At 48.5% G+C, this 23,313-nt stretch overlaps 2 protein-coding genes across 2 annotated transcripts in view; both read left to right on the forward strand.

Moving 5' to 3' along the window:
• The window catches only part of LOC129706517 (zinc finger protein 530-like), a 19,631-nt gene extending 12,030 nt beyond the window's left edge, over positions 1-7,601 (forward strand). Inside the window, exon 2 of the mRNA XM_055650875.1 lies at positions 2,158-7,601. Within this exon, the coding sequence (XP_055506850.1) occupies positions 2,270-3,232 (963 nt within the window). The 5' untranslated portion in view covers positions 2,158-2,269 and the 3' untranslated portion in view covers positions 3,233-7,601. The remainder of the gene's footprint in view (positions 1-2,157) is intronic.
• LOC129706039 (uncharacterized) lies at positions 3,342-21,904 on the forward strand. Its single transcript, XM_055649986.1, has 7 exons — positions 3,342-3,376; positions 3,796-3,988; positions 8,943-10,112; positions 10,284-10,341; positions 14,534-15,276; positions 15,449-15,589; positions 16,124-21,904. Exons 1-7 carry the CDS (start codon positions 3,342-3,344, stop codon positions 19,232-19,234), a joined length of 5,451 nt encoding a protein of 1,816 aa, XP_055505961.1. The 3' UTR covers positions 19,235-21,904.
• Positions 21,905-23,313: the final 1,409 nt, after the last annotated feature.

A 23,313-nucleotide genomic window follows, 5' to 3' on the forward strand; every position in this document is an offset into this window, starting at 1 on the left:
ATCTTTTCCCTGTCGGGTCTCGGTTGTCGTTGGGGCCTAGCACCGTGGAGCAGCCTCCAACCTGAACGACCCGGGGGCTCGGGAGACTGCGGAGCTGCGGACTACTCACCATCGTGGGGCTGGCCGGCCTCGGAGCGGGGGAGCGGTGGTGACTCGCTGCTGCGACTCGACTCCTGGGGCTCGGAGGCTCCAGCAACGCAGCCGCAGGTCCGGTGGACTGGGACATTGCCCGGCGCGGCTTCATGGCCTTGGGACATTGGCACGGCTTCATGGCCGTGGGACTCACCATCGCCCGTGGGGGTTCCAACCTTGTACTTTCAGACCGGGAGCAGGGCAGTAAATCGCCCCGCGCGGCCTAAAATGGCCGTGGGACTTATCATCACCCGCCTGGGGGCTTGGACATCGGGAGAGAAATTGAGAACAGGGGAGAGAAAAGACTTTGCCTTCCATCACAGTGGCTTCACTGTGATGGATGTTTGTGTGAATTTAATTGTGTGTATGTCTGTAGGACATTGTCTTTGTTTGTATGGCTGTGGAAACAACATTTCGTTTGAGTCTCACTGGGGCTCAAATGACAATAAATTTGTATTGTATTGTATTGTATTGTTAAAGGGAATAATGTTGAGTGCAAGACTTGAGTGACTCTAGCACGGAGATAAGGTTTCTCCCTGTATAAGATCATATGTGATGGGAGCCATTCTGCCCATCAAGTCTACTCTGCCATTCAATCATGGCTGTTCTATCTCTCCTAACCCCATTCTCCTGCCTTCTCCCCATAACCCCTGACACCCGTATCTCAGTACATTGAACGGTAATGAGCCAATATTAGGAGAAAGGGAGCTGCAACGAGACCTTGTACATCAGCCACTGAAAGTAAGCATGCAGGTACAACAGGCAGTGAAGAAAGCTAATGGCTTGTTGGCTTTCATTGCAAGAGGATTTGAGTTTAGGAGCAAGGAGGTCCTACTGCAGACGTGTGGGGTCCTGGTGAGTTTGCACCTGGAGTATTTTGTGCTGTTTTCGTCTCCTAATTTGAGGAAAGACATTCTTTTTATTGAATGAGTACAGCATAGGTTCACGAGGTTAATTCCCGGGATGGCGGTACTGTCACATGATTAAAGAATGGGTCGACTGGGCTTGTATTCGCTGGGATTTAGAAGGATGAGAGGGCATCTTATCAAAACATATAAAATTCTTAGAGAATTCGACAGGCTAGGTACAGGAAAAATGTTCCCGATGTTGGGGGAGTCCAGAACCAGGGGTCACAGTTTAAGAATAAGGGGTAGGCCATTTAGGACTGAGATGAGGAAAAACTTTTTTACACAGGGAGTTGTGAATCTGTGGAATTCTGTGCCACAGAAGGCAGTGGAGTGGGGGATGAGGGGGGTGCGTGGGGGGGAGGAGGAGGGCGTGGGGGGGAGGGGATGTGTGGGTGGTGAGGGGAGAGTGAGAGGGCTCTGCACCGACCTGGGGGCGTCGAGCATTCAGGCACCGCGCCAAGTCTCCCGCCCGCAAGCCGGCCTGCGCGTGACCGAAACGTCATGCATTCCTTCTCTCCACAGCCGCTGCGTGACGCGCTGAGTGACTCCAGCACTGTGTGACCTTCTTCCCGTGATACATGCCGCCCACCCCCCCCCCCCCCCCCCCTCCTCGTGACTGTGCGCAATGGCAGGAGGCAGGGCCGGCAGTCCCCCTCGGATTGGCGGGTGGCGTCAGGGCACCGGTTGTCGCACCGTCCGTGCATGCAGCTGACGTCACGGCGCAGAACGGGCGGACTTGCGGACGGACGGCTCAACGCAGTTCCCCGGATGCTTCGTGCCGCCTCCTCCACTCACCAAACCCTACTCACCCCACCCCACTAACCCCTCCCCCACTAACGCCCCCCCCCCTCACACCCCACACTCCCCCCCCAACTCACCCCCCACTCAATCCCCCTCCCCCATCCCCACCTCCCCCATATCCCTTGACCCCCCACCCTTCCTTCCCCTCCCCTCCACCACTTCCCCGCACACCCCTGACCCCAGCCACCCTCACTCACCCCTTCACCCCCCTCCTCCCCCCCTTTCCCTTCCCTCTCCGTTCAAGCACTAGTAATGTTCACGCGTTAATAATGTCCTGTTTGCCAGCTTGTTGACCCTCTGTGTTCCCCTCCTGCAGGATATAGAAGCCATTGCCGTGGATGGAGAGACGGAGATGTGAGCGGCCATTGATGGCGGCCAGAGTGCCGATGAGCTCCCCCCCATCTGCTCAGTGTGCGGGCTGAGCTTCGATGGAGGACCACATGACGGGGCCCAACAAGCAGAAGCGTTATGAGTGCGATGTATGTGGCAAGGCCTGTCTGCACCCGAGCCACCTGGAGATCCACCTGCGAGTGCACACGGGAGAACGCCCCTTCGACTGCTCGGAGTGCGGCAAGAACTTTAAGGTAGCGCAGGACCTGAAGAACCACCGGCGGGTGCACATGGGCGAGAAGCCCTATGGCTGCTCCACCTGCGGCAAGAGCTTTGCCCAGTTGTCGGGGCTGCAGAAGCACCGGCGGGTGCACAGCAGTGAGCGGCCCTTCACCTGCTCCGACTGCAGCAAATGCTTCAAGTCGTCCAACGACCTGAAGCTGCACAGGCACGAGCACACTGGGGAATGGCCCTACATCTGCAGCGACTGTGGCATGGGCTTCAACCGCTCCTACAACCTGCAGGTGCACCAACGCACCCACACCGGCAAGCGCCCCTACACCTGTGCCCAGTGCGGCAAGGGCTTTACCTGCTCCACCAAGTTGCTGTTCCACCAGCAGGTGCACACCGGCGACTGTTCCTTCGGCTGCTCCAACTGCGGCAAGGACTTCAAGAGGGCGCAGGACCTGAAGATCCACCGGCGAGTGCACACGGGCGAGATGCCCTTCGGCTGCTCCACCTGCGGCAAGAGCTTTGCCGAGTTGTCAGGGCTATGGCAGCTCCGGCAGGTGCACAACAGTGAGCGGCCCTTCACCTGCTCCGACTGCGGAAAAAGCTTCAAGTCGTTGCCGGACCTGAAGGTGCACAGGCGCCTGCACACCGGGGAGCGGCCCTACACCTGCAACGACTGCGGCAAGGGCTTCACCCGCTCCGACAACCTGCTGGAGCACCAGCGCACCCACACCGGCGAACGCCCCTTCACCTGCGCCCAGTGCGGCAAGGGCTTTACCCGCTCCGTCAACCTGCTGTCCCACCAGCGGGTGCACGCCCGAAAGAGTTAATCGCTATTAACTAGGGTACCTAGGATACTTGATCATTTCTGTATTCTTGCTTAAAGCTTATGAACCTTTAAAACTACTGATAGAGGAAATATACTGCTGACTCGCGTAGATGAAAACTGAAATACTGCTGGTGCCTCGTTTGGGGTTAACTGATAATTGAAGTACTGCAGACTCATGTAGATGTGAACAAAACTTGCAATCCTTGGAATGACCACTGAACAGAATATGCCTGGGATAACCTGACTGCAGACGGCAATTGACTGAACTGACGTACATAGATCACCGCTCCTCCGAAGATAAGATAACAGTCACTGAAACAGACATCAGCAATTGTTTCATGGAAATGCTCCTCGGCTGTCGTTTTTGGAAGAATGACTAAGGCATTTACTTGACTTTAAGAGTATATAAGAAATAGTAAAATACTGTATCTTTGAGTGGCTGCTCGGGGAGCGCTGAGTATATTGTATACTCTCTGTACTAGTCGCCGCCGCTCCCGTCATGATGAATTGTGTAAAGCTTGCTATGGTTTACGTTTAACCCTTTGTGTTGTTGTCTGTATTAAGCAGTGAACTTTATCACGACCGTCCCTTCCCCAGCCCGGAGTGTGGAGAGCAATTTGCCATGGCCTCCCATGCCCTATCTCACCAGTGCGTGTACTGCGGTGAGGCATTTGACAGCTCGTGGGGGTTGCGGCAGCACTGGTGTGCCCACGCCGGTGAGCGGCTGCTCCCACTGCAGCAAAAGCGCTCGGGGGCTGTGGGAGCACCAGCGGATACACACCAGAGAGAGACCCTTTGAGTGCGTTGTGTGTGTCAAGGGTTTCACCCGCAAGTCCAGCCTTGACCACCTGCTGGAGCACCAGCAAATCCACACTGGCCAACGCCCCTTCACCTGCCCACTCTGTTGAAAGGCATTTACCCGCTCCTCCAGCTTGCGTGGATAAATGCTGTTTAGGTAGACAGAAAATGCTGGAAGGATTGGGTAACGTTTCGGGTCAAGACCCTCTTCAGTCGCAACCCGAAACATCACCCATTCCTTCTCTCCAGCGATGCTGCCTGTCCCGCTAAGTTACTCCAGCAATTTGTGTCCTTTTTTGTAAACCAGCATCTGCAGTTCCTTGGTTTTAAACTATTCTGGTTAACCATATCTGCACCTTCCTCAAAACCTCCACATCAGTCCTGTAATGGAGTGACCAAAACTGTATGCAATACTCCAAATGCTACCTGACCGATGTCCCTTAAAGCTGCACATATATATTCCTCTCTCCTAATCTCACACTTTTATATCCTTATTTTCTCTCGCCTCTGTCACTTACTCCACGCATCTGCAGATCGCCCCCTCATCTGTTAACATCGTGTCAGTCTGAAGAAGTGTCCCGACCCGAAATGTCACCTATCCATGTTCTCCACAGATGCTGCCTGACCTGCCGAGTTACTCCAGCACTCTGTGAAACGTCACCTATCCATGTTCTCCACAGATGCTGCCTGACCCGCTGAGTTACTCCAGCACTTCGTGTTAGAGTCATAGAGTGATACAGTGTGGAAACAGGCCCTTCGGCCCAACTTGCCCACACCGACCAACATGTCCCAGCTACACTCGTCCCACCTGCCTGTGTTTGGTTCATATCCCTCCAATCTTGTCCTATCCATGTACCTGCCTAGCTGTTTCTTAAACGTTGGGAAAATCCTCCAATGCCGGCACATCCTTCCTTAGATATGGGGTCCAAAACTACTCACAATACTCTAAATGTGCTCTGAGCAGCGCCTTATTAAGCCTCAGCAATACATCACCGATATTATATTCTGGTCCTCACAAAACAAACGCTAGCATTGCATTTGTATTCCTTACTACCGATTCGACTTGCAAATTAACCTTTTGGGAATCCTGCACCAGTACTCCCAAGTCCCTTTGCACCTCAGATTTCTGGATTCTCTCCCCATTTTAGAAAATGGGGATTCTCTCCCCATCACACCTTTATTCCTACTACCAAAATGCATGACTCCACACTTTGCTACACTGTATTCGATCTGCCACTTATCTGCCCACTCTCACAATCTGTCCAAGTCCTTCTGCAGAGTCCTTACATTCTCCACACTACCTGCTCTTCCACCTATATTCGTATCATCTGCAAACTTGGCCACAATTCCCTCATCCAAATCATTGATATACAACATGGTTAGTCGCGGCCCCAACAGTGACCCCTGCAGAACTCCACTGGTCACAGGCAGCCAACCCGAAAAAAGTCACTTTGCCTTCTGCCATCCAGCCAAACTGCTATCCATGCTAGTATCTTCCCTCTGATACCATGGGCTCTCATCTTTAACAGCCTGATGTGCATCATCTTATTCTAAAGGCCTTCTGAATATACAGGTAAACCCTATCCACTAACTCTCCTTCTCCCTAGTATTAGCTACTCCACTAACTACCACCCCTGACTCTCTTGAATTTCAGGCACATTGCTGGTGTCTTCCACTGTGAAGACTGTTGCAAAAAATGTATTCAATTCATCCGCCATTTGTTTATTCCTCATTATCACTTCTCCAGCATTATTTCCCAGCGGTCCAAAGTCCACTCTTCCCTCTTTCTTACTCTTATGATATCTCATCATTATTATTCCTTGAAAGTGGCGTCACGGATAAATACGGTGGTCAAGAAGGCTTTCAGTCTCGGTCATCAGTCAGAGTATTGAGCATTGAAGTTGGAAGATCATGTTACAGTTGCTCAAGGCATTGGTGAGGCCACATTTGGAGTATTGTGTCACCATGTTATAGTAAAGTTTACTAGTACAGTAAACCATGTTAATCTGACACGGGTGCAGAGAAGATTTTCAATCAATCAATCAATCAATCAACCTTTATTGTCATCTTGCAAGCAACAGTTGTACAGTGCAAAATGAAAAGACGTTTCCCAGGGAATAGCGGAGCATCGCACATGAAATTTAAAACATTTCACACATAATAACACTAAAAACAATCCAGTCCCTGGTGTAACAGTATAAATAGTTAAAAGCAGGTAAAACACAACGTTAAAATACAATAAACCAATCATAAAAATGTCCGGGGCAGCTGATTTGAGTGGCCAGTGCCAGTTATTAAAGTGGCCAGTGTCAGTTATTAAAGTGTCTGTGCCAGCCGCAGAATCAAGTGACTGTGAGTACAGAGTGCCTGTTTAGCAGCCTCACAGCCTGTGGTAGGAAGCTGTTTAGCAATCTTGTAGTCCGGGCTTTGATGCTTCGATATCTCTTGCCTGATGGCAGGAGATCCAGGTGTATGTGGAGGGGGTACAGCTTGTCCTTAGCAATTCTCTGAGCTTTTTTTAGACAGCGGCTCTGGAACAGTTCTTGTACCGAGGGTATGGAGACGCCAATGATCCTCTCTGCTCCTCTCACTACCCTCTGCAGAGCCTTCCTGGCCGAGCAGTTGCAGGTGGAGTACCACGTATTTATGCAGTACATGAGTACAGACTCCACCGTGCCCCTGTAGAAAGTCCTGAGGAAGTTGGTGGGGAGTGAGGCCTGTTTTAGTTTCCTCAGGAAGTGCAGTCGCTGATGGGCCCGTTTGACGGTCCCAGTGGTGTTCCTGGACCAGGTGAGGCTGTCTGTAATTTGCACACCGAGGAATTTTATGCTCTCCACTCTCTCCACTGTAGTGCCACTGATGTATGGGGTGTATGCTTTGGCTGCGCCCTCCTGAAGTCGACAACCATTTCCTTTGTTTTATCGACATTTTACAAGGATTTACAAGGATTTTGCCTGGGCCTGAGCTATAAGGAGAGGTTGTGCCAGCTGGAACTTTGTTCCTTAGAGCACAGAAGCTTGAGGGGTGTATAAGATCATGAGAGGAACAGTCATTGTTTCAATGTACAGACTTTTTTTTGCCCAAAGTAAGGGAATTAAGAACCAGAGGACATAGATTTAAGGCGAAGGGGAAAAGATTTAACAGGAATCTGAGGAGCACCTTTTTTTATACAAAGGGTAGAAGATATATGGAATGAGCTGCCGGAGGAGGTAGTTGAAGCAGGGGCTACCACAATGTTTAAAAAAACATTTGAACAGGTAAATGGATAGGAACGATTTAGAGAGATATGAGCTAAACACAGGCAGGTGGGACTAGTGTGGATGGGACATGTTGGTCGGCGTGGGCAAGATGGGCCGAAGGGCCCATTTCCACGCTGTATGACTCTATGACTAATGTATAGGACCATCAACATATCAGAATGTGAACACAATAGACATGTTTATTATTGGTTGAGCAGTTCTTCCATAATCTTCCTTCTTGTCAGCTGGAATGTCTTAACATTGGTTCCCTTCATTGGCTTGACATTGAATCACCATCTTGACATGAGGCTTCAATTTCACTTTTAGCATTTCTGCTCAATTCAAAAAACATTGTAGGATTGATAGTGAGACAAAAGTGAGACGAGAGTGAAACTCAAATAAAGGGACTTTTCAGATGTGGTGTTTTGACTCAGAAGCTGCTGGATGAAGGGACAAGGATGAATAATAACATTGATCAGTAGGGTGCGTTAAAGACATCGTGGACAAAACTCAGAACCCACCATCTCACCCTTGTAATCATGCATTACCTTTTTATAAAAATCTAACCTCTTATCTAGTGCCACATGAATGTATATCCAATGACATTCCTGTCAAATGACTATTAGTTTCATTTCAATAATTTCACATGGGAATTTGTTTTAAATCTTCCTGAAATATCAAGCACATTATACCACACAAGTTATTGTATTTACTTTATTTGTAACACATTAAAACATCATTATGTTTTCAATGAATATGAAAGGTGTTGTTAACATCTCACTTGAGATCCTTTTCTAAACATAAAACAAGCTTGCAATGTTCTCTGGATAATTAAACAACATTCATACTGCCAACAAAAAACAGTCTCCGAGGAACCTTTTACTCTTTTGAAATACCTACTGATTATCCATTTAATTTTTTTTGACTATTATTAAGATCTGAAGACTGGCACTCTTCCCACTTCATTAAAACTGGCATGGGTCATTATCCTTCATAAGGAATGCAAGGATGCAGTGTTGCACAGCAACATTCACCCTACTATTACTCAGTTAAAGGCGTCTAAATGGGTAAAATGACTTACAAAATCTCTCTGTGTGCAAATGACTCCTTGCATCTTTTGGCTAACTATCACACTTCGTCACAAATTTCACTAATGAGCATCAAGTAATTAAGTGTTCTCTCTCGTAACAAGGACAATGAAGCTAAAGCTGAGGCATGTTAGATTTGGGCTGTATGCAAGTTTAAAAGAAAAGTGCAAGTTTACTGAAGGACGGAGAAATGTATCAATTATAAAACTTATTAAATTATAAAACTGGCAGTCAAAGGAACAGCACATTTCAGAAGGTTGTCTTCCAACACCACAAATATCACTTTGAAAAGAGCAAAAAATATCCCAAGGTAATTCACAGGTGCATAATCAGACAATAAGTGACACGACTAAAAAATATTATTAGAATGAATGATGAGGAGGGCAGGGAAAAGATAAATAAAGAAGGGAAACAGGTAAATGGTTTACAGAGGGAATTTTACTTCGGAGTCACGTGAGTGACTACATGAAGAAGACTCCGTCCAGCCGCACGCGCGCCATTACGTCAGGCGCATGGCGCAGCGACCGGTTTGGAGTAGCAGCGCTCCTCCAGCGGTTGTTTTCTGGTGGAGAGGTTTGTTTTTCAGGTCGAATTCAACATGCAGAAAGCTTCAAAGGTGAAGGCAAAGCGACCCACTGGTGAAACCTTGGAAGACCGCGGGAGTGCGGGTAGCGGGTGCCCACCTATTTCACCTGTACCGTCGTTAGCAGGAGGGCTAGCGACTGCAGACACGTTGCCTTTGAGCATCATCACTTCTAAGTCTGCTAGGCCCATAGACTCGAAATCGAGCCAGGAGGATTCTCCTCCGCAAAGGGAGACCGTTTTTACATGGTTATCCCAAATAGAGCTCCTGATGGAGAGGATGCTCGAAAAGGATACACTCCATGAGGAGGAGTGGTGTCCATGCTGGGCTGTTGGAGAGTCTGTGCCCGCAGCGCCTGGAATAGGGCTGCTTAATCGCTCCCTCATGGAGGAGGAGAGTTTGACGGGTCAGGGATACACTGATGCCGAGTCAGTGGGTGAGCAGAGCCCAAGGGGTGAAGGGCATGAGATTGGAATACCAAATCTGGCAGTAAAATTTGCTATCCCCAGAGAGGCAGGGGAGCCATTGGGTGAGGAGTTAGCCACAAGGATTAACTATTTACTCTCCCATCAGCTCCAAGAGCTGACAATGGATGATACCGCTAAGAGATATGAAACCCTGGTTAATTGTGGCTTACTGAAAGTACCGGTGGTTAACCATGTCATATGGGGCCAAATGGGAATTGGTGTTCGGGCACAAGAGGTAAAACTCCAGTGGGTGCTGAAGTTGCTTGCTGCAGGCATTATTGCGTTCGCCAGAACGGTGGACGATGGGCCCCTGTCTGAAGCACAACAGGATGCCTTAGGCCTTCTGTGCAGTGCACATTTTGAAGTGAACTGTCTGAGGAAAAGTGCCATTCACCCTAAATTTGCAGCGCTGTGCAAGCCCAGCAATGTTCAACTGCCAAATCTGCTGTTTGGGGAGGACCTCGCAAAGCGAGTAAAGGAGCTGGATGATGAGGCTAAAACAGTGGGGTTAATCAAAGCGCCGATGGGCGGCAAAATGGTTCGGAGGCAGTTCCCCTACCGACGGGGTGCAATGACCGGGGCTGGGGAAGGAACAAGCCGTTTATTCCCGAATATGCGCAGCTGGCGCTCTGCTCCAGGCACACGGGCAAACATGAACTTTCCCACGAGGAGCTGGGGGCAACAAGTTCCACCGGTAACCATGCAGGTAGGTGGTTCTGCTCCTGATAGAAACACATTAAGTGGGAAACATTTGCAAGTTGGGGGTAGGTTACACTTGTTTCTAAAAGAATGGCAGGAGATAACAGATCCGTTTGTGCTGTGCAGTATAGAAGGGTTTCAAATTGAATTCTATCCTAATTTGTGTCCACCCACTCAGCATGATCCAAGGCGGACACTCAGTTTCTCACACGAAGAGAATATGGAGGTACAGGCAGGTAAAGGGGTGATTGAAAAGTCGGTTTGTCAATTCCACCAATTCGTGTCAAATATATTTCCTAGGTCTAAAAAGGATGGAGGATGTAGAATCATCCTGGACCTGACGAGCCTTAATCCTTTTGTACAATATAGACATTTCAAAATGGAAACTTTTACTACTGCTAAACAGCTGATTTCCAAAGGGTGTTATATGGCAAGCATAGATCTTAAAGATGCATATTACTCAGTGTCTGTTCATTGCGATGATAGGAGATATTTGATGTTTAGCTGGATGAGTCAATAATGGCAATTCAAAGCACTGCCTTTGGTTTAACCTCAGCTCCTAGATTGTTTACCAAATTGTTAAAACCAGTTCTGGGGCTATTTCGAGCTCAGGGTCATATTGTAATGGCCTGTTTGGATGATATTTTAATTGTAGGAATGACTTGGGATGCAGCTGAATCATCTATTTCAGTTGATAAGCTCACTTTTGAGAAATTGGGGTTCATCATTCATCCAGATAAATCCAAGATAGCACCAGTCAAAGTTATTGATTACTTGGGCTTCACTATTAACTCAGATCACATGTTGGTGACTCTTCCCAGGGATAAAAGGCTGCAGTTAAATGAAGGTGGTATCAAGCTCACTGAAGAACAATGACCTTCAATTAGACAGGTGGCCAGCTTGATTGGCAAATTGGTGGCTTCTTTTCCAGCTGTGCAGTTTGGACCTCTGCATCACCAACAATTACAATGAGCAAAAGCACAGGCACTGATAACACATTCAGGTCATTATGACAGGCCCATGGAATTACCAACTGAAGCCATTGCTGAAATACAATGGTGGATCATGAATGTCTCAAGTAGTTGCAGGAAAAAATTGGTTGACCCACCTTCCATAGTCTTACAGACTGATGTTAGTGCTCTAGGTTGGGGTGCTACTGATACTTTTTCCAGCTGTAGAGGCAGATGGAATAGGCATGAGGCATCTCTTCTGTAATTACGAGGGATCAATTATTTAGAGCTTTTGGGAACGTTTTATGAGCTTAAAGCTTATTGCTCTACCAATAGTCATTTGCATGTGCAGGTTCAAATTGACAACACTACAGCAGTGGTGTATGTTAATCATATGGGTGGAGTCAAGTCGGAATCTTGTGATAGATTGGCTAATCAGATTTGGAGATGGTGTATTACCAGAGACATTTGGCTTTCAGCAATCTACTTACCAGATAGAATCAACATAGTGGCAGACACAAGGTCATGCCAATTCAATGACAATACAGAATGGATGTTGAGTCATGACATATTTAAAGATGTTGTTGCTTGGTTTGGGATGCCAGGTATCGATTTGTTTGCATCCAGACTAAACCACCAGTTGCCTAGATATGTTTCATGGAACCAGATCCTGGGGCAGCAGCGGTCGATGCATTCTTGCTGCATTGGAGTTGAATGTTTTTATGTCCATTTGCTCCATTCTGCCTCATCAGTCAATGTCTGCAAAAAACAAGCATGACTCCGCTTCAGGAGTATTGGTGGTGATGAATAGAAATTCTGAATCAATGTTATAAGATTGTTCTGAAAGACAAAATGGTTGGCCAGGTAGACTGAAACAAAGGACATAAGATGGCTGCTGACCAGACTTGCTGGAACCGGCTGTTAGACTAGATACACAATGTCTTGCAGTTACTGTGTAGCCATGAATAAAGGATCACAGGCCCAGTCTGACAAGATTAAGGAATACACAACCTCCCCCCCTAGCCAGGAAGACTGAGGAATGTACTGGTCTGAGATTATGTGTGGTTCCTCTTTCATCCCCTTATATGTACGTACTTGGTTTCCTGTATTCTTCGTACATGTTGGTTCTTTGATCGGGGGGGGAATGTGGGAGGTTCTAAACGGTGGCATTAACATATAAAGAGCCTTGCAATTAAGAGCAGGCAGCTTGACTCTTTGCCAGGTTGTAACCTGTGTGGAGATTCCTGCTCAATAAAACGTACGTTTAAAGCAACCCTGGTGCCTGGTCGATTATTGTCGAAACAACCGATGTGAGAGAGAAACATGAATCAACATTTGGTGTCAGAAGTGGGATGTCAACCAGCGACTGATCGAGCCGGCGAGTGAATCCACTGGGCGACGGGATCTATGTGAAGGGTGCGCAGCCAAGTGAGTAGATTTAGTTAAATCTCCTCTTGGTCCTTCCTCGTATCCCGGCGTAGCAGGGTAATTCGCTGACTTGCGTCAGTTGGTGGGACGACATCCGAACATTCCGGTTGTGGGCACGGGGATAGGGCCGTCTCGAGGATTATCCTAGTCTGATCGAGCGGATAAAACACCCCGTAGAGGGGGACCGTAGACGGTATATAAGAGGAGTGCACTGTGTATAGGAAGTTAACTAGTATTGAGACGTTAACCAAGACCAAGGTACCCCCATATCTCACAGAAAGTCCGCTTTAAAGTGGCCGAGTGAGATACGGCGGAACCAAGGACTCGCGGTTAACCCTGAAATTTTGTTGTGATAAGGGCCGTCTCGAGGATTATCCTAGTCTGATCGAGCGGATAAAACACCCCGTAGAGGGGGACCGTAGACGGTATATAAGAGGAGTGCACTGTGTATAGGAAGTTAACTAGTATTGAGACGTTAACTGAGACCAAGGTACCCCCATATCTCACAGAAAGTCCACTTTAAAGTGGCCGAGTGAGATACGGAGGAACCAAGGGCTCTAGGTTAACCCTGAAAGAGTTAACAAGTATTGAGTGTTAACCGAGACCAAGGTACCCCCGTATCTCACAGAAAGTCCGCTTTAAAGTGGCCGAGTGAGATACGACGGAACCAAGGACTCACGGTTAACCCTGAAATTTTGTTGTGATATTTGTGTAATAAAGTTAACTAGTATTGAGACGTTAACTGAGACCAAGGTACCCCCATATCTCACAGAAAGTCCACTTTAAAGTGGCCGAGTGAGATACGGAGGAACCAAGGGCTCTAGGTTAACCCTGAAAGAGTTAGCAAGTATTGAGTGTTAGCCGAGACCAAAGTACCTCCGTATCTCACAGAAAGTCCGCCTTAGACTGGTTGTTAAGAGAGGAAATCCTCCACGCGAAGGTCAGGAATTGAAGTGACCGAGTGAGATACGGTGGAACCAAGGACTCGCGGTTAACCCTGAAATATTGTGTGTAATAGTATAAGTTTAAAAATGGGTAATGGTATGGACACCAGTTGTCACCCAGACCGGCCATTACATCAGCTATGTTTCTTGCATCCAGAAATGGAGGAGACCTTTAGGCGTATGTCGGGAGGACTCATTCATAAACTGGGGAAGGATGAATGGCCTGAAGGGGGTTCCAAGGATATGAGTGTGTTATCCAGAGCCCAAAGTGTAATATGGAGAACGGATTAAAAAAAAATATATAAAAAGGCCATTCAGTTGTGGATCGATCATTGTAACAAAGAAAAGGCACGGTCTTTAACGGCCAGTTGGCAGAGTAATGCCTTGAAACTAGGAATACCCCTGACCGAGAGGGGTCAGGAGAAGTCAGTGACAGTATTAAAACAGGAATGTAGGCATGCTAAGGAAAGTAAGGATCGTCAGGAGAGAGAGAGACAAAATATGGCCAAGGTAGATAAAGACTTACGTAAGTCGGTGGCTGGCATAGATTTGGGAGGTGATGACGAGGAGGAGGTAGAGGACTATCCTTGGGGAGTCCGTGGAGCACCCCCGTTGAACCAGCCTGCCCCCGTTGACAGTCCTGTGTCCGCTGCTCCATATCCTGCTACCCGATCCAAGATTAAAACTCGCTCTTCCCAGATACCAGTTTCCAAATCTCCCGTACCCTCGCTGAACCCCAGAAGACGGTCCCATTCAGGGGAGACCACCAGGACGACAGTTGTCCCTAGTGTCCCTAGTGCCCCCCCCGCAGGCCGACCCCCTCCATACTCACCTGGTGCCCCACAATCCACTGACTCCGTGGGAGGCAGAACTAAACTGAACCCCCGGAACAAAAACAAAAAGAATATGGCACAGCGGCGAACACAATCCCCCTCCAGCTCCACCTTTTCAACCTCCGACGATAATAACGAATGGGGAGAGTGAAGGGGACACGGCATCTGAAGACAGAGACGAGAGAAGGGAGGAAGAGGCTAGAAGGGCTAGGAAGAAGAAGCACTACCCACGCGCAAGACAAATGCCAATGAGAACAGTCCCGAATCCCGCAGCTGCCGGAGTGGCCGTTGTAGCAGGAGGGCCCCCTGCGACCATCCAGGTGTATGCTCCGTGGAAACCAAACGATATGTTGATAATCCTGAATGGGGCACCAGACAAAGTCAAGTGCCCAGGACGATTTGTCGAGTTCATCGGCAACATGTTGGACGCCTACCAAGCCGTCTCTTTAGACGCCTGTAGTCTGGTCAGACAATCCCTTAATCGAATGCAGTGGGGCAAGTTCCTCGCCCAGCTGGGGTACAATAACCACGCTGCTATGGAAGCCGTGCACCCGGGAGTTGCCGGAGATGAACAGCGGAAGACCCTACTCCTGGCGGCCCTCGAAGCGACCCTGAGAAAACCTATTGACTTGCCCAAGGTACTGGATCAGAAACCCAAGCGAAATGAGGACCCCGAGGACTTCTTGGAAAGATTTAAAGATGTGTATGGCTCGCATGCTGGGGACCAGAACTTTAACACCGGTCAGCAATCTCCCCAGTTCTGTGCTACACTAATGCTCTGCTTGCCCGACGGCGTCGGTACCAGCGTTAAGACTAATAATCTAAATTGGACCGGCATGACCACCCCTGATATGTGCCGCGCCGTATGTGCATTATGGAAGAGAGGAAAAGCTGGGGATCCACCAGCAAAGGTAAAGACGGAATATGTTATCACCCGAGAGCAGCCGCCAAAACCCAAAGGACCTCCGCACGCGGAGACTCGAGGATACCAGAAGGAGCACCAGTCCTGCGTTCCGGTATGGATGGATAGCCAGCACAATACGTACCCTTTCCTTTGGGGACATCCGTACGGACCTAATGCCTCCCCGTACGGGCCACCATATGCACCCCGCGGAGGGAACAACCAGCGGCCATCTGGAGGGATAGGATGGGGACCAAGAAAACCCCTGATTTGTTGGGAATGTGGAGGCAAAGGTCACGTACGCCGAGATTGTCCAAGCGATAATCAGCAAGGAGAAAGACGAGGAAGTGAGAGAGGACACCCAAACCAGGGACAATACGGACAACCTGAACAGCAAGGCCAACAAGGACCCCGAGGAGGGTACCCAGGTCCCTCTCCCTCCTTCCAAGGAATACACCAAAACCCCTTTGAAAATTGACCACCAAAGATGCTGTCGATATCCCCCACAAGGAGGAATGACAGTATCCCGGAGCCACACCTGAAGATGACAGTTAATAACGAATCACACTCCTTCCTTGTTGATACCGGAGCAACTGTTTCATCAGTACAATGTTCCTTAGCCCTCCAGACTACTGGACAGCATGAAATGTTACAAGGCTTTGATGGTATTCCACACCCTTATCCTCTAACTGTACCAGTGCCTGTCCAATATGAAGGAATCCGCATTATGCACCAATTTGTGGTGACTAACAATCTGGACATTAATGTTTTGGGACGAGACCTACTTTGTCGACTACAGCTTCTGCTTGTATGTCAGCCGCATTCCATAGAGGTTGAACACGCTCAACATCGACAGTGCTATCAGCATCGAACACCCCAGTGGTGGAGCCTGGACTTAGAGGACCAAGAACACCATGTCACACTTGCATATGATGCGAGTGGATCCAACTCGGAACTGTTAGCAATTCTTTGGGCCCCATGAGGGCAGTCAGTGGACCATCACCGAGTTGGCTACCGTAACCGGTCGGGAAGGAGAAGCGTTGGCCGTGTCGATATCTATGTCCAACTGGAGGCAAAGTCCTGGCATCGCACCTCATCTTACGCTAAAAGTATACTTTCCATATACCGCCAAAGACCTCGGACCAATGGTTTTTCAGGCCTTGAAGGGATCAGATGAAAATACCCAAGGCCCCCAGCAAGTTACCTCCGATCTGTCCATTACCTATTCACCCACCCGACCTACTCAGGAGGGTACCTTGAGACACCATAAGGGCCGAGATATTGTGGAATTTACTGATCCGGAAGTATGGGCGGATGATCAGACTCAAGTAGGACTTACAAATGTTGAACCAGTCCTAGTGAAGGTCAAGCCCGGTGTAGCCATGCCATCTATACAACAATATCCCTTGAAAGTCCAGGCCGTACCCTGTATCGACGTGTTACTCAAAGGACTATTGAAGCAAGGTATCTTGATCACCTGCCAGTCCTGCTGCAACACACCAATTCTCGCAGTCCCAAAACCAGGAAAACCGAATCAGTATCGTCTAGTCCAGGACCTGCGGGCCATCAATGCCATAGTACAACCATTACATGCTCTTGTTCCTAACCCAGCACATATTCTTGCTACCATCCCGGCTAAAGCAACAGTCTTTGGATCGGTGGATCTCCAACATGCCTTTTTCTCGATTCCTTTACATCCGGACTGTCAGTACCTGTTTGCATTCACCTATAATGGACAACAGTACACATGGACCAGATTGCCACAGGGCTTTGTAAACTCACCGACCCTATTTTCTCGTTGTCTGCAGCAGCAATTACAAAACCTGCAGTTACCTGAGGGGTCTGCATTGATCCAGTACGTCGATGACCTTTTAGTGGCCAGTGAAACGGAGGAGCAGAATAGGGAAGCTATAATTTTGTTGTTGAACTTTGTAAAGACATTGGGGTACGTTGTGTCCCCCTCCAAAGTACATGTTGGACAAAAGGAGGTGAAATTCCTCGGAGTCATAATCTCGGCAGAAGGCCGTCGGTTGGACGAGAGCCGCACAGACCCCATTTACAGAACAGCCCCCCCCACGTCAGCCAGGGGAATGCGACAGTGGCTGGGAATGATCAACTACTGCCGTCAGTGGATTCCGAATGTGGCCCTGGACATAAAGCACCTGACCCCTTACACCAGTGAGGAAAGTACCTTTGTATTGTCAGGTGAAGCCTTGACAGCGTTCAATAATCTAAGAGAGGCCCTGCAGAAGGCTCCTGCGCTGGGGCGACCCCTGTATGATAGACCTTTTCAGCTCTATTGTACCGTCCTGGGTGAATGTGCCACTGCGGTTTTGACCCAGCTGCATGGGGATAAGCACCGACCAGTGGCGTATTATTCATCCAAGTTGGACCCTGTGGCACTGGGGTATCCCCATTGTACACAGGTTTTAACAGCGGTATACAATAGTCTTCAGTCGGCCGCCAACCTGACTCTCCAGCAGGACATTACCGTATATTCCTCCCACTCTGTGACCGCCCTACTGGGACAACTCCAGACCCAGCATTTGACCTCAGCCAGACAAAATAAATATGAGATCTACCTGTTGAATAATCCCAAGCTACAGTTCCGGCACTGCACCACTATCAACCCTGCTGCGTTTCTCTGCTCTCCTCCTGATCTCCTCGCTCCATGCGACCATAACTGCTTGGAGGCTATTCTCGCGGATACCAGTCCGTGCCCTGACCTTAGCGATCAACCTCTAGCCTCTCCAGATTTGATCCTCTATACTGATGGAAGTTCGTCCATCAACGAGCAGGGACGCCGACTGTCAGGCTTTGCGGTAGTTAAGCAAGATGGAACCTTGCTGGATTGTGGCAGTTTTGACCCTCCGTTTTCAGCTCAGCAGGCCGAGTTGTTTGCCCTCACCCGAGCCTGTGTCCTCACAGAGGGGCACTCCGTCAATATTTACACCGACTCCCGATACGCATTTGGAGTCGTTCACGATTTCGGACAGTTATGGAAAAACAGGGGATTCCTCACCTCGACGGGCCATAAGATTGCCAATCAGATCCTGGTCTCTGACCTGTTGAATGCTATCCTCCTGCCCTCTGCGGTAGCCGTAATCAAATGTGCGGCCCACACGACAGGAGATTCCCCAGTCCAAATCGGTAACATGTTGGCTGACGATGCGGCTAAGTGTGCTTCACGCGGTAGATTTAAAGTGGTGGGTAGTATGATGAGGCAGGTGAAAAGCCTTTATATGGGCTCGTCTGAATCTGAGAAACCTATGCCAACCATAAATGATGTATTGCTCTTACAGGGGGACGCCTCTGCTAATGTTATAATGGAATGGGAACAGCTGGGCTGTCGGAAGGCTGACTCTGGATTGTGGCTCACGCCGGCCGGACAGACCTGTATGACAGACCAGTTAGCGACCTGGGTCGTTGATTGCCCACAGTTAGCCACTCACTGTGGGGCCACCTTGCTAGTAGACGCTCTCTTACAGGCATGGTGGCATCCTCGACTTAAGGTTTTGGCAGCCCAAACTAGTGCACGGTGCCTCACCTGTGCTACACACAACCCTGGTAAAGGAGTTGTCTGCCAGACGGGTCGTACTCCATTACCTACTGCTCCGTTTGAAACCTTGCAGATGGATTTTATTGATTTGCCTAAGTGTCAGTGTTATAAACATGTACTTGTTATTGTTGATGTGTTTTCTAGGTGGATTGAAGCCTTTCCAACCACTGATTGCACTGCCTCTACGGTGGTGTCTATTTTATTACGGCAGGTTGTTCCTCGTTTCGGGGTTCCAAACACCATCAGTTCGGATAACGGCCCTCACTTCATTGCCGCTATCAATAAAGAATTGTACAGACAGCTGGGCGTAACCCAGCGGCTACATTGTGCTTATCGCCCACAAGCTGCAGGAATGGTGGAACGCTTGAACCAGACCCTGAAGACCAAGCTTGCCAAGCTGGTGGACCAATCAGGCTCCACCTGGGTTAAAATGTTGCCTGTTGCTTTGTTCCAGATCAGAGTCCTTCCAGCAGGGAAGACAAAGTTGTCTCCTGCAGAGATCATCTATGGCTGACCTCTGCGCACCCCTTGGACAGACATTATCCCGGCCACAATGACGTTGCATCACATGACGGAGGAGATGGTCTCTTACGTCCTTGCCCTTACAAGGGCCCTGCGTGAGATTCATGGGGAGGTCAAGGCCGCTTATGTGGGCGACATAGATTTTCCCGTTAATGGACGGATCACCCCGGGTTCTTATGTGTTGATTAAGAATTGGGTTCGTAAGGACACCCTTTCTCCTCGATGGTTGGGCCCCTTCCAGGTTCTCCTCACCACCCCCACCGCGGTAAAGGTAGAAGGACGATCGGCATGGGTGCATCTGCACCATTGCAAAGTGGTTGGTGACACCAAGCAAAGGGGGGAGGTTGAGGTCAGGGAGGGGGATCCAGTCCACGGAAAGCAGGGCACGAATTAATTTTGCCATGAAATTGCACGTTCTTTTTTTCCCTCCCTTGTCTTCACAGATACGAAATAAATCGCTGAGATGAGGGTCTTCGTGGCATTAATATGTGTGGCGACCACTGCAGGGTTAATCGGTTTCGGCTGGAAATGGACAAAGACTGAATACGGACGGAACAAACGAGGAAAGAGAGGGGAACGAGAAAACTCCAATTTATTCATCCAGGCACACAACGAGCTATTCGGGAAGGGGCAGGTGGTTTGTTATCCACAAATGACATCAGTTACCTCCCTGTTTACCCCATCCCCTGCATGGGGCAGAACTGAACGACTGGTGAAGTGCCAGGAAAAAAAAACGGTCCCTGTTAAACCCGTCAGCATCAACTATGATAGGCTTCTCGCTCCACCGGCCAACTGCTTACCGCTCCCTAAGAACAATAACCACTCCTACGACATTTGCTACAATGGATCTAGGACTGCGTCAAGAGCGCCGGCTAGGCCATGTAACTTCACCACCAATAATGACAACAGGCAATATGAAAATTGTTTTAGTAACCAAGGACACGGGTGTATAGTCATAAATGTTAAAAATAACCTCACTTGCGCTCTGCAAGGGCCCGTTCACGGCTCCACATGTAACCTTACCTATAATGGAGTCCAATGTCAGGTGTCTAAGGACTGTATCCCTGTAAATGCTGGATTTCAGTTGTTGTGTGGATGGGCCAACGGGACCCATCTGACAGTAGGATCCCATCACCTGCCAATCCCCAGTTATAGCAATGGGATCAGTGAAGCGTGGAGGGACTGGTCTGGAGGGGGAGAAGTCATTAATACCCGAAGGGGCTGTAATGGATAATTATATACGGAGGAAGGATATTACTTTTTCTTTAATGGGAAAGGAACCAATGTCCTAAAACCCCCTTTCCCCAAGAATGTGGCAGTTGGAGCATTGGTGCCAACCACGGTACCTTGTCCCGAGCAATGGACTAAACCCATGGCTCGGGTTCGTCGAAGGACAGTGTCAGCCGAGTTTTGCGCGCAATGGAGAAATCCAGGGGTTAGGGGAGCTACCCACGGACATGCCATTGGATGGGGATTATTAAGCATGCTAACCATGGGAGGAGTGGGTGGAGGTGAAGCAGCCAAAAACCGAAATTACCTTGTTTGTGGCCTGACAATTCTGGGCAATGCAACAACTGGAGCCTTGGAGGCAGTAAAAACCCAGATGGCCGAAATGAGGATGTTTTCCCTACAAAATAGATATGCGCTCGATTACTTATTGGCTAGAGAAGGGGGGACCTGTACCGTCATAAAAGGGAAATGTATGATGGGGGTTCAAGACCGGACTAGCAACATCACACAACACCAGAAAGAGATTACCACCTTTTTGGATGGAATAAATGAAAACCAGGGATGGGGGAATTGGGGATTAGGGGGAGTATACAACTGGATCATCAGCATTGCCATCTATGCTGCTATAGTAGTTACTTGCTTATTTGTGGGGATTGCTATTGTAAAGTGTATCATAGCCCGATTAATGGTGGCTTTATCGGGTTTGGGGACCACCCCCGAGGAAACTAAAACTTCTGTACGAATGATGATGTTACAGCGTGAGCAGGAGAGACTGTTATCATTCCCCAACGACAGCGAAAACGATGAAGTGAGTGAGGAAGGAGAATTAGGGGACAAAGGTCAGACGGTCCAAGAAGCCTTGGCCAGGGAACTAAAAGGTTACGAGATTCGGCGAATGGGACTTTTAAATGGACTATGAGTGTTGCCATAAGAATGGCAAAAGGGGGGAATGATGAATAGAAATTCTGAATCAATGTTATAAGATTGTTCTGAAAGACAAAATGGTTGGCCAGGTAGACTGAAACAAAGGACATAAGATGGCTGCTGACCAGACTTGCTGGAACCGGCTGTTAGAATGGATACACAATGTCTTGCAGTTACTGTGTAGTCATGAATAAAGGATCACAGGCCCAGTCTGACAAGATTGAGGAATACACAACCTCCCCCCCTAGCCAGGAAGACTGAGGAATGTACTGGTCTGAGATTATGTGTGGTTCCTCTTTCATCCCCTTATATGTACATACTTGGTTTCCTGTATTCTTCGTACGTGTTGGTTCTTTGATCGGGGGGAATGTGGGAGGTGCTAAACGGTGGCATTAACATATAAAGAGCCTTGCAATTAAGAGCAGGCAGCTTGACTCTTTGCCAGGTTGTAACCTGTGTGGAGACTCCTGCTCAATAAAACGTACGTTTTAAAGCAACCCTGGTGCCTGGTCGATTATTGTCGAAACAACCGATGTGAGAGAGAAACGTGAATCAACAGTGGTACCCGACTGGCCTACTCAGCCATGGTTCCCTCTCGTTTTACAGATGATCACACAGCCTCTTATGATTGTTCCCAAACATAGAAACCTACTGGTGCACCTGGTAACTGGCGATCAACATCTTTTACATGATGGTATTGATCTGTTCATTTGCAGATTCTAAGAAGGCCATACCTGGGGAGAGGACTGCCCGATCGCACCGTGGATGTTATCACTGCGGCCTGGAGGGATAGTACCCAAAAGCAGTACATCTCTTCGATAAGAAAGTGGGAGGTGTTCTGCTTATGGCAAAATATTTCATATCAAAAGGCAGGCATCCCAGACGTGCTGGAGTTCTTGTCAACTCTCTATTTCGATCATGTTAAGCTATAGTGCGATCAATATAGCCAGAAGTGCTCTGCCTTCATACTTATCCATGGGCTCAGAATTATATTCTGTGGGGACACACCCTCTAGTCTCTAGATTTATGAAGGGAATTTTTAATTCCCATCCTCCCAGGCCCAGGTACTCGGTAATCTGGAATGTAAGCAAAGTTCTTATGCTCCTTCGTCAGTGGAATCCTGTCACAGCCCTGTCTTTGGCCAAAGTCACCATGAAGGTAGTAGTCATGCTCATGGCGTTGGTCTCAGCCCAACGTGTGCAGACATTACAGAAGCTCCGACTAGACAGGATGGAGATGTCAGCAGATGCCGTCACCTTTTACATCTATGATTTGCTCAAGCAGAGTAGACTAGGGGCGACAGGGTGTAAGATTAATTTTTCGGCATAACCCATGGATTCCTGCCTGTGCGTGGTGTCACATTTGTTATGTTACATCGAGGCTACCAGAACCCTAAGAGGTGCGGAATCAGCATTGTTTATTAGCCACAAAAGAAAACGCATAGCAAGGTGTCGGTTCAGACTATTTCAAGGTGGCTAAAGCAGGTTCTGGTTTACGCTGGGATTGACACTGACAATTTTAAATCTCATTCCATCAGGGCGGCATCAACTTCAGCAGCCAGGGCAATGGACGTCCCTATAGACCATATTCTCGTGGCCGCAGGATGGTCCAGTGAATTGATGTTCCAAAAATATTATCATAAACAAATTGCCGAACCAGGGGTATTTGCCCATTCTGTTTTGTGTTCAGTTTTATAGTTTCTCCCTGGGATAGTAGGGGTTGCTATTGTTTTTCTTTACAAAAAATAAACCGTTAATACATTTAAAGCAATATTATGGTTTGATGCATTATTAATTATTTACTCATTCTGAGTCAATCGATGCAGTGAGATGCCTGGATTTGAATCTGCGGCATGAAATCACAGAGCTTTGAAATCTTCACGTAGTCACTCACGTGACTCCGAAGTAAAATAGTAAG

This window comes from Leucoraja erinacea, chromosome 19 (genome assembly GCF_028641065.1).
Source record: "Leucoraja erinacea ecotype New England chromosome 19, Leri_hhj_1, whole genome shotgun sequence".
NCBI classification, from domain to species: Eukaryota; Metazoa; Chordata; class Chondrichthyes; order Rajiformes; family Rajidae; genus Leucoraja; species Leucoraja erinaceus.

Coding starts and splice junctions, on each gene's coding strand:
- LOC129706039 (XM_055649986.1), top strand. CDS start 3,342: ATGAAAACTGAAATACTGCTGGTGCCTCGTTTGGG. Junction 3,989..8,942: donor AGCAAAAGCGCTCGGGGGCT/GTGGGAGCACCA, acceptor TTTGTTTTTCAG/GTCGAATTCAACATGCAGAA. Junction 10,113..10,283: donor TTCCACCGGTAACCATGCAG/GTAGGTGGTTCT, acceptor CCACCCACTCAG/CATGATCCAAGGCGGACACT.